The 15,761-nt window shown below is 35.4% G+C and overlaps 1 protein-coding gene across 1 annotated transcript in view; it reads right to left on the reverse strand.

The window, feature by feature from the left end:
- Positions 1-15,761, reverse strand: part of LRRC9 (leucine rich repeat containing 9) — a 96,630-nt gene that overhangs the window by 60,535 nt on the left and 20,334 nt on the right. The window contains exons 10-15 of the mRNA XM_060098074.1: positions 14,543-14,719; positions 14,097-14,214; positions 10,424-10,556; positions 8,199-8,321; positions 7,473-7,588; positions 816-1,028 (exon numbers count right to left, since the gene is read on the reverse strand). Of these exons, the coding sequence (XP_059954057.1) occupies positions 816-1,028; positions 7,473-7,588; positions 8,199-8,321; positions 10,424-10,556; positions 14,097-14,214; positions 14,543-14,719 (880 nt within the window). The remainder of the gene's footprint in view (positions 1-815; positions 1,029-7,472; positions 7,589-8,198; positions 8,322-10,423; positions 10,557-14,096; positions 14,215-14,542; positions 14,720-15,761) is intronic.

A 15,761-nucleotide genomic window follows, 5' to 3' on the forward strand; every position in this document is an offset into this window, starting at 1 on the left:
ACAATGTGCATGGTGCCTCCTGGAGTTGTGTAGTAGCCCTATGGAAGTAGTCTAGGTCGGAGATAAGGGGAGTTTGGACAGAATGGTAGCAGATTTGAAATGGACAGATTGAGAGTCAAGATATCGAGGGAGGCTTAATATCTCAATAGAATTTCCTCAGTGTAAAGTAAGTTGCTTCAATAAGTTATTCAAATTCTGTTGATTAATTTTGTAAAGATAAAACTCCTGTATTCTATGTTGATTGGTCCTGGAAACTGTTTTGAAACTTACTATCTTAATCAGTTAAAGAGAGTTTATTTGTTATTCAGGAATGAAATTCCTTGCAAATTACAAGGCTACCTCTAGACCTCCACTGTCCTCTATGATAGCCCCTAGTCACATGGGGCTATTGAGCACTTGAACTGTGAACTGAGATGTACTGTGAGTGTAAAATATACTCCAGGTTTCAGAGACTTAGCATGAAACTATCTGTTAATGAATCTTCATATTGCCTGTATGTTGAAATGATAATATTTGGGATATATTGAGTTAACTATAATATATTATTAAAATTAATCTTACCTTTTAATTTTAAAAATCTTTAAAAATGTGGCTAATAGAAAATTCAAAATTACATATGTGGTTCATATTATATTACTACTGGACAACACTGATCTGTAGAAGAAAAGGGCTGGGCACTTTTAAGCATGCCCAGCATGGACAGCATGCTGCCTGGCATCATCAGATAGGTGGTTTAATATGTTTAGATTTCATGCGATAGATTCTGACCAAATTCAAGGTTCGTGTCCCCAAATTTTATTCCTCATAATACTCACCACAATATGACTGTAAATGCTAGTCTTGGCAAGGGAAAGTATTGTTTTATCATCCAAGCTAATAAGTTTTGGTCTGGGCTTGATCCTGGGATCCATTTTTATAACTTCATCATCAAATTTCAAATCCTGGGACAATACTGATCCTTCTGAATTTGTTTTGCTTTCTTCTAGGATAACATTGTTGAATGCAGAAAATAAAGAGTGAGGCTTGACCTAAAAAATTTATTAAAAATGTTGAAAATTTGGTTGCTGTATTTATCATTTTGAAAAAGAAATAGGCTATGTAGGAAAGATGAATTAACTTTTTTTCCTGTTATATAGTAATATCTATGATGAGTATCACATTAGGAAATCTGTGAGAGTAGATTAAAATTGTGGGCTAAGAATGGGTGTGTCCTCCTGCTGAAAATTCCGTAAAACTAGCAAAAGACAATTTAAAAATATTTTATAACAGTGGAGAGGGTACCAACAAAAGACTAAAAATTGTGAGATATAAATCAGAAGGGACTGAACTGACAGACAAATAGGAGCAGAAATGTAACCTGCAGCCAAAATATGTGCAGGAGATAACCACTTCAAAGAGCAGATTCCAAGAAACTTGATGTTCAGAGTGAACAAGTAAAATAGCAGGAGGATGCTCTAGGTAATTATCAGGCAACTGAGTAATTATCATAAGAACTGTGGATGAGTGGGCAAAAACAACATGAACAAACAGAAATGGGTCTAGAAAAAACCAAAATGGTCCCTAAGAGAATTTTTTTTTTACTTTTTCATTTTATATTTATTTATTTATTTTGGCTGCATCGGTCCTAGTTGCAGCATGCGGGATCTTCGTTGCAGCATGAGGGATCTTTAGTTGCGGCACATGAACTCTCAGTTGCAGCATGCGTGGGGGATCTAGTTACCCAACCAGGGATCAAACCCGGGCTTCCTGCATTGGGAGCATGGAGTCTTACTCACTGGATCACCAGGGAAGTCCCCATAAGATAATTTTTTAAAATTTGGGAGAACAAAGCATCTATAAAAGAATAGGCTGCTATAGAAAAGAATAGGGTAAATGCTTTGAAGTCAAAATAAAAACAATTAGTGAAATAGAAAATATTCAATAAACGTTCTGAGAAACCAAATGGATATGACAGCAAATCAAATTAGCAAGTGGAAGCTAATATTGAGGACATCTTCCAGAACACAGAATTTAAAAATGGAAATGTAAATACAAGAGAAAAAAATTAAAATACATGCAGGATCAGTTCAGGATGTCCAATGTTTAACAAACAGAGGTTCCAGAGGGCTTAACAGAGAATGGAAGAGAAGAAATGATCAAGGAATTAAGAGAAAGAAACTTCCCAGAGGTGACGAAAGAACTGAATATTCCGATTAAAAGAGCTCATGAAGTGGCAAGCAGAAGGATGATGGAGCTCTTTGCCGACATCACTGAAGTCAGTCACAACAGCCAGGGACTTGGCCTCACTACTTCTTGTTATTTCAGTTATTCTGTTTTCTGTTTGTTTGGATTTCTGTGTCTTTTGCTGAAAGCATATTTGACCGATTCAATCCGCTTCATAACAATATAAAATATAAATGCCCAGAACTATACTTAACAAGAAATGTTTAAGACGTATATAAAGGAAAATGTTGGAGAACACTTGAGTAAATGGAATAACTTATCATGTTCCTGGATGAGAGGCCCAATACTACAAAGTAGTCAGTTTGCCCCAAATTAAATTTAAATTCAATACAATCACAATCAAATCCTAGTAGGACTTTTAAATAGAACTTAACAGACTGTTTCTAAATTTTATTTGGAAAGGAAAATGTTCAAGAATAGCCAAGAATTTTAAAAAATATATAAGTGGGGACAGGGGAAGAGAATTTGCCCTATCACATATCAAAACATATCATCAGGTTGTAATAACCAAAATAATGTGGTAGGTGTCCAAGATTAGACAGAGAGATCAATGGAACAGAAATAGAAGGATCTATAAATAGACCACTTATATATGAAAATAATTTTAATGATAGCTAATATTTCAAAATAGAGTAAAAAAGATGATGCTTGGTCCATTTTTAAGGATAAACTTATTTGACCTCCCCTACCTCACACAGAATAAAACAATTTCTAGATAGAATTAAAAAACTAAAGGTTTTAGGTACTTCCCTGGTGGTCCAGTGGTAAAGAATCCGCCTTCCAATGCAGGGGACGTGGATTTGATCCCTGGTCGGGGAACTAAGATCCCACATGCCACGGGGCCAGCTAAGTCCATGTGCCACAACTACTGAGCCTGGGCACCTCAACTAGAGAGCCACCTGCCACAACTACAGAGCCCATGAGCCCTGGAGCCCACGTACCACAACTAGAGAAGAGAAAACCCACGTGCCACAACTAGAGAAGAGAAAACCTGCACACCACAACTAGAGAAGAGAAAACCCACACGCCACAACTAGTGAGAAGCCCGCACACCGCAACGAAAGAAGAGCCTGTGCGCCGCGACAAAAGATCCCACATGCCTCAACGAAGATCCCGTGTACTGCAACTAAGACCCGACACAGCCAAAAAAAAAAAGCTAAAAATTTTAGAACAACCTATATTAGAATTGGAAGAAAATAAAGGAGAATATTTATATAAGCCTTATGAAATGAGACATAAAATTCAGAATCCATAATGTAAAAGATGGAGAGATCTGATCTCTTAAAAATTAACTTGTAAATTACAAATGAAAATGACAAATACTTTTTTCGCTACAAATAAAATGAAAATACAAGTGACAGAAAACATTTGCAGTATATATAAAAGATAAAGGATTAACATCTAGAATGCATATAAAGATTTTTCCAATCAATATGAAAAAGATAGAGTCCAACAGAAAATGGTCAAAGGATATAACAGGTGATTCATAAAACTGTAAATAATCTATAAGCACATGAAAGGATAAAATATCCTTTCTTTGGCCATCAGATATAAACAAAAAGATTGATAATACCTGTGTTGGTAAAGATGTAAAGAAACAAGCACTGTCGCACACTGTTGGAAATTTATAAAATGGTTCAACTTCTGTAAAGAGTACTGGCAAAATCTATCAAAATTAAAACACATATATCCATATATCCTTTGACTAGCCAATTCTTATACAAATATGTGCTGCAGAAAAACTTCCATACTTGTATGGAAGATGCATCTGCAATGATACTCACTGAAATATTGTTTTAAATAGTAATAAAATTGGAGACAACCTGTGTTTCATCACCAGGGGAACAGTCAAATAAGTCAGATTATTACTGAATAGTATGAAGTCACCAAAAGACTGAAGTATAGACCTATGTGTACTGAAGTGAAATTTGTCCAAACCATATTGTTAAAGGCAAAAAATTTACAGAACACTTAGAACTTGACTCTACTACGTAAAATGGTATAAGTTGTTATATGTGTAAATGCACAGAAAAAAAGATTGAAAGCAAACCCACAAAGCTATTAATGGTGGATGCCTTCAGGAAAGGGAGTGGTGGTGAGATTGAGGTGAAAGCAGATTTTCATGTTTATTCTATATTCTTCAATACAGTTTGAATCTTTTCCAGTGAGACTACAGTTATATATTACTCATGTAATATATTTGCATGATAAAATATTTAGGTGTCATAATGATTTGTTTTGAAACTTAAGTCCTTTAAAGAATAATCATTTTATATTTATATATAGGCATACCTTGTTTTATTGTGTTTTGGTTTATTGCCATTTTTTACAAATTGAAGACATCAAGCAAGTCTATCGGTGCTATTTTTCCAACAGCCTTTGCTCACTTCATGTCTCTGTGTCACATTTGGTAATTCTCATAATATTTCAAACTTTTTCATTATTATTATGTTTGTTATGGTGATCTGTGATCTGTGATGTTACTATTGTAATTATTTTGGGGTGCCACAAACCATGCTCATATATGATGGTGAACTTAATAAATGTTGTGTGTGTTCTGACTACTCCACTGACCAGCCATTTCCCTGTCTCTCTCCCTCTCTTTGGGCCTCTCTATTACCTGAGACAAGACAGTCTTAAAATAAGCCCAGTTAGGGGCTTCCCTGGTGGTGCAGTGGTTGAGAGTCCTCCTGCTGATGCAGGGGACACGGGTTCCTGCCCCGTTCCGGGAAGATCCTACATGCCATGGAGTGGCTGGGCCCGTGAGCCATGGCCGCTGAGCCTGCACGTCCGGAGCCTGTGCTCAGCAACGGGAGAGGCCACAACAGCGAGAGGCCCGTGTACCGCAAATATAAATAAATAAATAAATAAATAAATAAATAAATAAGGCCAGTTAGTAAGCTTACAATGGCCTCTAAGTGTTCAAGTGAAAGGACGAGTCACATACCTCTCATTTTAAATCAAAAGCTAGAAATGACTAAGTCTAGTGAGGAAGGCATGCTGAACGCTGAGATAGGCTGAGAGCTAGGCTTCCTGCTCCAAATAGTTAGCCAAGCTGTGGATACAAAGGAAAAGTTCTTGAAGAAAATTAAAAGTACTATCCAGTGAACACATGAATGATAAGAAAGTGAAACAGCCTTATTACTAATATGGAAAAAGATTTAGTGCTCTGGATAGAAGATCAGACCAGCCACAACATCCCCTTAAGTCAAAGCCTAATCCAGAGCAAGGCCCTAACTCTCTTCAATTCTATGAAGGCTGAGAGAGGTGAGGAAACTGCAGAAGAAAAGTCTGAAACTAGCAGAGGTTGGTTCAATGCGGTTCAAGGAAAGAAGCCGTCTCCATAACATAGAAGTGCAAGGTGAAGTAGCAAGTGCTCATGTAGAAGCTGCAGCAAGTTATCCAGAAGATCCAGCTAAGATCATTAATGAAGGTCACTACACTAAAAAGTAGATTTTCAATGTAGATGAAAACAGCTTTATATTAGAAGATGCCATCTAGGACTTCCATAGCCAAAAAGGAGAAGTCAGTGTCTGGCTTCAGAGCTTCAAAGGACAGGCTGAGTCACTTGTTAGGGGCTCTTTTAGTTGAAGCCAATGCTCATTTACCATTTTGAAAATCTTGGGGCCCTTAAATGCTAAATCTACTCTGCCTGTGCTCTATAAATGGGACAACAAAACCTGGATGACAGCACATTTGTTTACAACATGGTTTGCTGAATATTTTAAGCCTACTGTCTAGACCTACTGCTCAGAAAAAAAAGATTTCTTTAAAAATACTACTTACTGCTCATTGACAATGCACCTGGTCACCCAAGAGCTCTGATGGAGACGTACAATGAGATTTATGTTGTTTTTGTGCTTGCTAACATAACGTCCTTTCTGCAGCCCATGGATTAAGGACTAATTTCAAATTTCAAGTCTTATTATTTAAGAAATACATTTCATAACGCTATAGCTGCCATAGATAGAGATTCTTCTGACGGATCTGGGAAAAGGAAATTGAAAACTGTTTGGAAAGGATTTACCATTCTAGATCTCATTAAGAACATTCTTGATTCAGAAAGAGGTCAAAATATCAATGTTAACAGGAGTTTGGAAGAAGTTGATTCCAACCCTCATGGATGACTTTGAGGGGTTCAAGACTTCAGTAGAGGAAGTATTGGCAGATATGGTGGAAATAGCAAGAGAACTAGATGTAAAGCCTGAAGATATGACTGAATTACTGCAATCTCATGAGAAAACCTTACAGATGAGGAGTTGCTTCTTATGGATGAGCAAAGAAAGTGGTTTCTTGAGATGGAATCCACTCCTGGTGAAGATGCTGTGAAGACTGTTGAAGTGACAGCAAAGGATTTAGAATATTACATAAACTTAGTTGATAAAGCAGTGGCAGGATTTGAGAGGACTAACTTCAATTCTGAAATAAGTTCTGTGGGTAAAATGCTATCAAACAGCACTGCAATGCTACAGAGAAGTCAATCATGAAAGAAAAAGTCAATTGATGCGGCAAACTTCATTGTTGTCTTATTTTAAGGAATTGTCATGGCCACCCGTTACCTTCAGCAACCACCACCCTCATCAGTCAGCAGCCATCCCTGTGGAGGTAAGATCCTCCACCAGCAGAAAGATTATGACTCACTGAAGGCTCAGATGACGAGTAACATTTTTTAGCAATGAAGTATACTTTTTTTTAATTAAGGTATGTATATATTTTTTAGACATAACGCTGTTTCACACTTAATAGACTACAGTATAGTGTAAAAATAATTTTATATGCACTGGGAAACCAAATAATTAGTGTGACTAACCTTACTGCAATATTCACTTTATTGTAGTGGTCTGGAACTGAACCCACAATATTTCCGAGGTATGCCTGTATATATATATTATAAACATAACATTATGAGGCTTCAAATTACTGTTCTGTTCTCATTAAAGGAATTCCAGTTTTTAAAATGCATTCATGGGATTTCCCTGGTGGTCCAGTGGTAAAGAATCCGCCTTCCAATGCAGGGGATGTGGGTTCGATCCCTGGTCGGGGAACTGAGATCCCACATGCCTAGGGCAACTAAGCCCATGCGCCACAGCTACAGAGCCCTCGCGCCCTGGAGCCCATGTGCCACACAGAGAGAAGCCTGTGTGTCACAACGAAAGATCCTGCATGCCTCAACGAAGATCCCGCGTGCCGCAACTAAGACCCGCCACAGCCAAAAAAATAAAGAAAATTTTTAAAAAATGCATTCATACCACTGTAATATACTCAAATTCTACGATGTATTCAGGCAAAACAAGGTCATGATCAAAGACAAACCACTTGTACTGCCGAATGCTGCAATCACAGTTTCTTTGTCCCATGATAGAATCTAGGGTAAAATAAAAAACAAAAACAAGCAAAACAAACAAACACTCTTCAAAATGATATTTAATATACTTTTTTCACCCTTACATAGATTAATAAACAACAAACTCAGTAAGTTCCAAATATTATGTCATTGAGGTATTTTCTCTTATATCTTCCCACCACTGTAGACAATTTCTTAATTCTATAAATACTAGTCACCCTTTCACTACACAGACTAGTAGGGTTTAGTTTTATTCATCTCCTTTTCCTTTTCATACTTTTTCACTTTTCAATGTTTAGCCATATAGTTTTTAACAAATATATTACTTTTTTGTTGTTAAAAGTTGGGTGGGTTCTATTTTTTGAAATACATATAATATATTATACATATATATATCTGTGTATATAAAACATAAAACAAACTTTTACAAAATAAAATATCTACATGCATACATATATAAATGTCACTGAAGTAGGAAATAGAAATATAGAAGTTCATTAGTAGCTAGGAACAGGTTTTTATTAAGTTTATAAGTTTTGTTAGGTAGAGGTTAAGCTGTAAGCATCTGTATTAAATGGAAACATTTTGTATTCAGAAAGATGAAAAAAGGTTTATCTCATGGCAGACATACTTAGTAAATATTTTTGAGGAATGAACACTGAATTAATCATTGGGTAGTTGGCTTGACTGATGGAGTCCTGATCACGAGCCTGAACACTCTGGCCAAGGAAAACCTTTGTAATCAGGAGGATACCTAGTGTGAAAAAACAAAATGTTTTAACACTAATTCATTTGAATAATTTTCCAATATCATCTTCCTTATTGGCCCCAGACTTGACTATATATTTTGTAAAGGTAGAGATCCTGGCTATCTTGTCTGCCACCGTAAAGCACACAGCACACTGCTTGATCCAAAATAGAAGCTCAATAAATATTTGTTGCATAAATAAAATGTTTATAAAAGAGAATTCCTGTGATTATAGCAAGCAAAGCTTTACAGAGAAGGAAGAAGGAAAGAAGACAATATTTATCAATATTTTTATGAATTAATTTAAGGAATTTTTTGTTCTTGTTAACTAGGTAAAAATTCATCTCTGTATCATCAGCACATAGCTTAGATCATAAGAGGCACTCAATATATGTCTACTGAATGGATGAACATTTCTTTTCCCTTTAGATATTAAGGAACCTTGAAATTCACTAAATCCTAAGGATCTCTAGGAGTCACTGAATCCTATGAAACAACTTCTAATTACTATGCATAAAGTATTCAGATGATTTTTAAAACTATGTACAAGTTATGAAATGTAAATTGGGAGAATCTAATTGTTTTAGAAAGTATATTCCAGAAGGATCAAGAAAAACATCATGGATATTTCTTTTAATTTTAAAGATTTTTTTTGATGTGGACTATTGTTAAAGTCTTTATTGAATTTGTTACAATATTGTTTCTATTTTATGCTTTGGTTTTTTGGCCACAAGGCATGTGGGATCTCAGCTCCCTGACCAGGGATCGAACCAGCACCCCCTGCAATGGAAGGTGAAGTATTAACAACTGGACTGCCAGGGAAGTCCCTATCATGGATATTTCTTAAATGAGAATGGAGAAGGATGAGGAAAAAAGCAAATGGTTTTTTCAAATAGTAGTTCTTTCTAGATTCAGTAATCTGCTTAATTTTCTGACTATTATTAACTGAATGAAAGACTGCAAAACACACATAATTCAGTTCAGCATGCATCATCTTAACAGAGCTAGAGTCTGGAACCTAGAATATTACTTTTATAGAATTCAGTTAACCAAATTTCTGACTACCCAGTCTTCAGAAGGTTGGATAGTTGAAACCAAAGAATAGATGTCCCTTACTCCCTGACCTGATCGGTTCTCTTTATTTTACATTCTTTGGTACTATGCATTAGTACTTCATCTTTGTAGCTCTTATTATAATTGTAATTTTACATTTATTTGGATATTATTGTTTGTAAGCACCATAAAGGAGAAACTGTCTAGTCTGTATTGACTAAATCCCTATCACCAACCAAGTGCCTAATACCCAGTAAGCATTCAATAAATACTGGTGGAACTGAAGAATGAAAAGTGGAAGAGGGTGGGGCAAGAGAGGACATGATGAGCTGGTCTTTGTCTTCAGTCTGTGGGTACCTGAGAACCTCTCCCAGAAGTGTCCTACAAACTGACTCATGTACTTTTATTTACATATATTCAAGGTGCACATAAAGTACTAATAACTGTGACTAAATTAAGATACCAAATATTTATCTTCTATAAGGCAACTTTAAAGCAATCCACACACTTCACAATTTGTCTTTAGCCAACTTTAGATTAATAACCAGGTTTTCTTATCATCTTATATTTTGATAATTAAGGACAAATAAGGCCTGCCTTCCCAAGTGCTTTATATAATGATTATCATATAAATAGGCCAAGTTCTCTTTTCTCTTTCCTATGAATTTGGGGTTTGTATGGTGATTGTGTGTGTGTGTGTGTGTGTATAACATGTACATAAATATGGTAAGTTTATTTTTAGGACACAACTTAATGAACAGAAGCAGATTATGAAAAGTGTTTATTTCATATAAGATGGATTAAATATGATTAACGAATTAGTCTCACCCTATTGATGTTGCTGATAATAATCACTCAGTAAATATTTGTTGACAACCTGACTAAAGTAATAGATCAGAAAGTCATGTATCACTACACTGGTAAACACTAACTAAAATGGGTTTCAGAAAACCACCCAGGTTGATAAAACCAAGTATCAAAAATATTATGCAAATAATTAATGAATTTGAATACTTAGAACTTAAAAGTTCAGAAACACCGCATACTTGTATTACCATGTCTGCAGAGCTCATGCTCAAGAGAGTTTTTCTTCTCCTCCTTGTACTTTTGCTGTAGAAATTCAATTCTGGGACACTCACATATACTTAGGCTGTTAGCAAGAATAACAGCTTCTTTTCTGAGAGGGAACTGTAAAGAAAAAACAAAGTATGAGTATTTTTACAAGATTGACAATACTTCAACTTTAGTAAGATGGTTTATCATTTTATGTTTATGTGTCTGTGCAAGGAAACTGCAGGTCAGACTCACTGAAAAGAAGTAGATAACCTTCAGGTGCAACTTCATTCTATAAAACCATTTATATATTTTAACTTTATATGCAAATAGATTTATGAAAAGTAATACAGAACAACATTTATTCCTGTAAAACCAGCCAGAGTCAAAACTGACCACTCAGCTCCTGGTGCAGGAGCTATAGTTTTGCATGTTTTCAAGGATACTCCACTAGCAACTGTGCAAATTCCAAAAAGAACATTCTGTGAGAAATTACACTGAAGATTCTTATTTAAATAAATAAATAGTCTAATAATTGGTCTAATAATCTACATTATTTTCCAGATACATCTCATTGTGCTAATGCATGGAAATTTTAGTTTGTCTTGTGATTAGAGTTATTTCTTTAAAAGTGTTTTATCAGAAATATTCATATTACTTGCTGTGAAAGCAGCTCTAAAAAACAAACAAAAATCTCTATTTTTAGCAGTAAAAAAAAAAAAAAAAAACTAGACCTAAGAGAGATTATATGATCTATCCAAGGACTGAAGCAGAAATTGCCAAAGTCATGACTTGGACTCAGGTCTACTCCTCCTTGTCACTATCTTGGAGTTTTGAAATTATTACTAGCTTAATATTAGTAGCCAAATTATCTAAAATATATCTTTTATATAAATGCTGAATTGCCTGTTTTCTTATTGAAACCTGTTATTCAAAGAGATTTAGAAAAAAAATACTAAAATGTGGCTCATCTGATCACAAATTCCACATTCTAGTAATTATAATCTCAGATTTCCCATGAACATCACTAAATATCCATGAGATAGAGGCTATGTGCATGGCTCTCTGCCTGGACCAGACACTGCCACACTAAGCCAAATCCTCCTTCTCAGCTGCTTACACAGCATATCTTTTTAATCAGATCCCATCTCTTAAATGATGCAGAACATAAATATCAATCTTTACTCATTGTGTGCACAACATAACATAGAAATTTAGCTTATCTGATCTTTGTGCTACCCAGTGATTTTTCTAGCCAATTATGTTCCCCCATTTCTAAGATCTTAACAATGAGAGTAATTGATGGTGTGTGGAGAAAGAAGGGCAGAATAGTAAACTTTAACCTTCTGGTATTTTCTTGTTTAGAGGCAAGACGGGGAAAGACAATAGTGTATGGATGCTAAAGGAGAGTTTCAAAATGGAAAGAGCAATCAAAAGTATCAAATGTTTCAGCAATAACCTGCCTCCTTAGCACAGAAGGCTGCGTGTCAGTCTCATAATCAAATGTTTCAGCAATAATGGTGAATTTAATAAAAAATTTTCTGTGTGCCAGGAACTGGTCTAAGAACTTTTTTGGTAAATTTTAATAATATATTTTATTTAATCTAATATTTCACAAATATTATCATTTTAATATGTAATCAATATAAGAAATTATAGTCTTTTTTTCTGTACTAAGTCTTCAAAAACTGGTATTATATGTCTTAAACTTTTAGCACACCTTAATTCTGACCAGTCACATTTCAAATGCTCAGTAGCCACATGTGGGTGGTGGCTACCATATTGGACAGAGCAGTGTAGAACACTACTGGAAGGATTAGAGATATTGTATCTCCTTTAGGAGATGCAGGGGATAAAGTGCTAGCACAGTGTCTGGCAGGCAGAAAACACACAGAAATAGCCCCATCCTTCCTCTACCCTTTGTGCCATGATGGTTCAGAGTTCTCTGATCTGACCCTGAGCACTTCACTCGCCTTCCTCAATTCTTCACCTACTTCCTACTTCTCTTCCAGAAAGTACATTGAGGGCACTCTTACTATACCACCCTGCTGAAGCCACCATCATCTCTGGCCTGAGCTGCTGTAGGACCTCCCCCGTATAGTGCCCCTGTCCTTGCTTCTACTCCCTCCAATTTATTCTCCACCAAGAGGTTGGAAAGCTTTATTGGTGATTTTTTTTATTGTGGTAAAAAAAAACACATAAGATTAAAAGCTACCATTTTTTAGCCATTTTAAAGTGTACAATTCATTGGCATTAAGTACATTCACGATGTTGTACAACCATCACCGCTATCCATTTCCAGAACGTCATCCCAAATTGAACCTGTATACTCATTAAACAATAACTCTCTGTCCCTCTATCCTCCCCATCCCCTGGTAACCTCTTTTCTACTTTCTGTCTCTACCAATTTGCCTATTCTAGATATCTTATGTAAGTGGAATCATACAGTATTTGTCCCTTTGTGTCTGGCTTCTTTTACTTAACATAATGTTTTCAAGGTTCATCCATGTTGTAGCATGTATCAGAATTTGATTTCTTCTTATGACTGAATAATATTCTCTTGTATGTATATACCACATTTTATTTATCCATTCATTTGTAAATGGACATTTGGGTTGCTTCTACTTTTTGGCTATTGTGAATAATGATGCTATGAACAAGTATCCAAGAACCTTTTTGCACATATCTCACTAAATCCTAACCATTCTGTTAAGAAGATACTATTATTAACTTCACTTTACAGAATGGATGAAACAGGCAGAGAGGTGAAGTCACCCAGCTGGTGAGTAGGAAAGCCAGGATTCAAATGCAGCAATACTTTGATTTTATGCGTGCCATGATGAGAAAAGGATTAGGAAACACTGCTCTATACCAGTGTGCTACAGCTGCCTCGTCAAATGGGTGGAGGACCGAGAAAGGTTGATTGGATATTTTGGAGCTCAGGAGTGACCAAGGATATAGCAATATCAGTATCAAGGTGGGGAAAATGAAGTAGAGAATAAAGAAATGGTGGCAGTAAAAGTAAAGAGAAAAATAGGATGATAGAAAGCACAGCAGTGTTAACTGAATGCATTTTTTCAAGATGGAGAAGACCTTGGAGAGTTTAAAACAGATTAAAGAAGTGGATTTCAAAATCATCCACAAAAGGATCACAATATAAAATATAAGATGCCTAGAAAGATTAAATAGATAATCATGAAGATAAAGTAATTCATGATTCAACCAACTGTAGATTGAAAATATTTTAAAAAAAGAATTCTGGAAAGTTCCCAAAAGCAAAACTTTAATTTGCCCTGCTTCCACAAATATTTACATAGAATTTACATTGTACTTACAACTATTTACACAGCATTTACATTGTATTAGGTATTACAAGTAATCTAGAGATGATTTAAAGTATACAGAAGGATATGCATAGGTTATATGCCAATAGTATGCCATTTAATATAAAGGACTTGAGCATCCTTGGATTTCGGTATTTGTGGGAGGTCCTGGAACCAATCCCCCTCGGATACTGAGGGATTGTACTTTCCATGATGGCACTAAGCTTTTTGTGAAACAGTATAAGTTTGCTCTAACATGAATGAAAGCACTGAGAATCAAACCACGCTTAATCAGTGGCAAAGTTTTATTCATTAGGAAGAAAGCATTATTCTGAATGATATTTTATGCTACCTTGCTCGTTTCACTGTCTTTGAATCCTTTTTCAAGTATTTGTAGCAGATGCTTTTTCTTCACTGTAACTTCAGGATCAAAAACATAAAAAAGGCATTCCAGCATCTGTCGATAGCTCCTTAAGAATAATTAAGACAAAAAAAGTTTTAGAATTGATTTCAGAAAAGCCTAGCTGTAGATAAGTGACCATATGCCTTGCCCAGGATATTTCCCATTTACGCTGGATGTTCCAGTGTCATTATTAAACTTCCACTCCTCCTCAGTCTCAAAAAGAGCTCCAATGTGGATAAACTATGAGGTCATCCTAGTCAAGGAAGATGCATGAAAAGGAACTATTTACTGACAAGGATATTTTCAATATTGTAAACTTTTAAAACAGAAAGACTTTCTTTTACAAAATAAAATCAGACTTGTAAAAATGTTCCTTATGGAAGTTAACTTCTTACTCTGAATCATGCATATCTTCATTGTCCAAAAACTTTTGGAATTTCTCCTCAAATTTTAGTCTCAAAATACGATTGTTAACCTTGATGACACGTTTTACTTTCACTCCTGTAATACCATATGTTCTGAAGTCCCATGTACAAAAACGTGATAGAATTAATTCATAGCAGGAATTAAACCTATATGGGAATACAAAATATATGCAAAGAAAAGAGATTTTCCTTAAAAGGTTGAGAGCACAAAGTTACATATGAAGAAAGTAATAGCTAATATTTTCTTTTTGGGCTAAAGATAAATGGTCATACAGTATAGTTCTGATTTGGTTCTTATTCAATCAGTAAAAGAGGCACTAAACTTTGAAACATAAAATAAGAGCTCTTTTATTAATTATTATATATTTGTTCTGACTAAAAGATATGGAGCAATCCTCCTTTATTGAAACACTTCCTTTTTTGGCTTCAGTGAAACTACATGCTTCTGGCTTTCATCTTACTGGCTGCTCTTTCATGTTTTTCTTTACTGCTTCTCTTTCCTCTGACAGACTTCTAAATGTTGGATTGCCCCAGGAATCAGTCTTTGGCTCTCCTCTTGTTTCCATAAACTCTATCCCTAGGTCATTTCACCTGGTCCTTTGGGAATACATATTTTAAATATATTATTTATATATATATAAATACATATATATTTATTATACTAGTAAATTCCAACATTTTATTTTCAGGCTTTACCCTTACCCCACTTAGCTGGATATACCCACACTTGAACATCCAACTACCTGCTTGCTATGTTCACTTGTATATGTAATAGGCCTCTCAAATTTAACACACCTGCCTTTAAACCTGCTCCTCCTGAGTGTTTTCCACCTCAGTATATGGCAACATCACCTAACTGGTAGCTTAGGTTAAAATCCTGGAATAAACCTTGCCTCCTCTCTTCCTCACCAATATCCAAGTCTTCAGCAAGTCTGTTTGACTCTACATCTAAAATACATCCTGAATATGACCCTATTTAATCATTACCACTGCTATTTTCCTAGTTAAAATCACCATCATCTCTTAGTTGGGCTATTGCAATAACTTCATAACTAGGGATATAGAAGTGAAAGAGGCAGGGTCCCTGCTCTCATGGATCCTATCTTCCAAGAGAGTTGGACAAAAAAATAAACAAGACATTAAAAAAATCTAAACTGGTAAGTGCTCTGAAGAAAGAGGCTTGGGGTAA

This window comes from Mesoplodon densirostris, chromosome 4 (assembly GCF_025265405.1).
Source record: "Mesoplodon densirostris isolate mMesDen1 chromosome 4, mMesDen1 primary haplotype, whole genome shotgun sequence".
NCBI classification, from domain to species: Eukaryota; Metazoa; Chordata; class Mammalia; order Artiodactyla; family Ziphiidae; genus Mesoplodon; species Mesoplodon densirostris.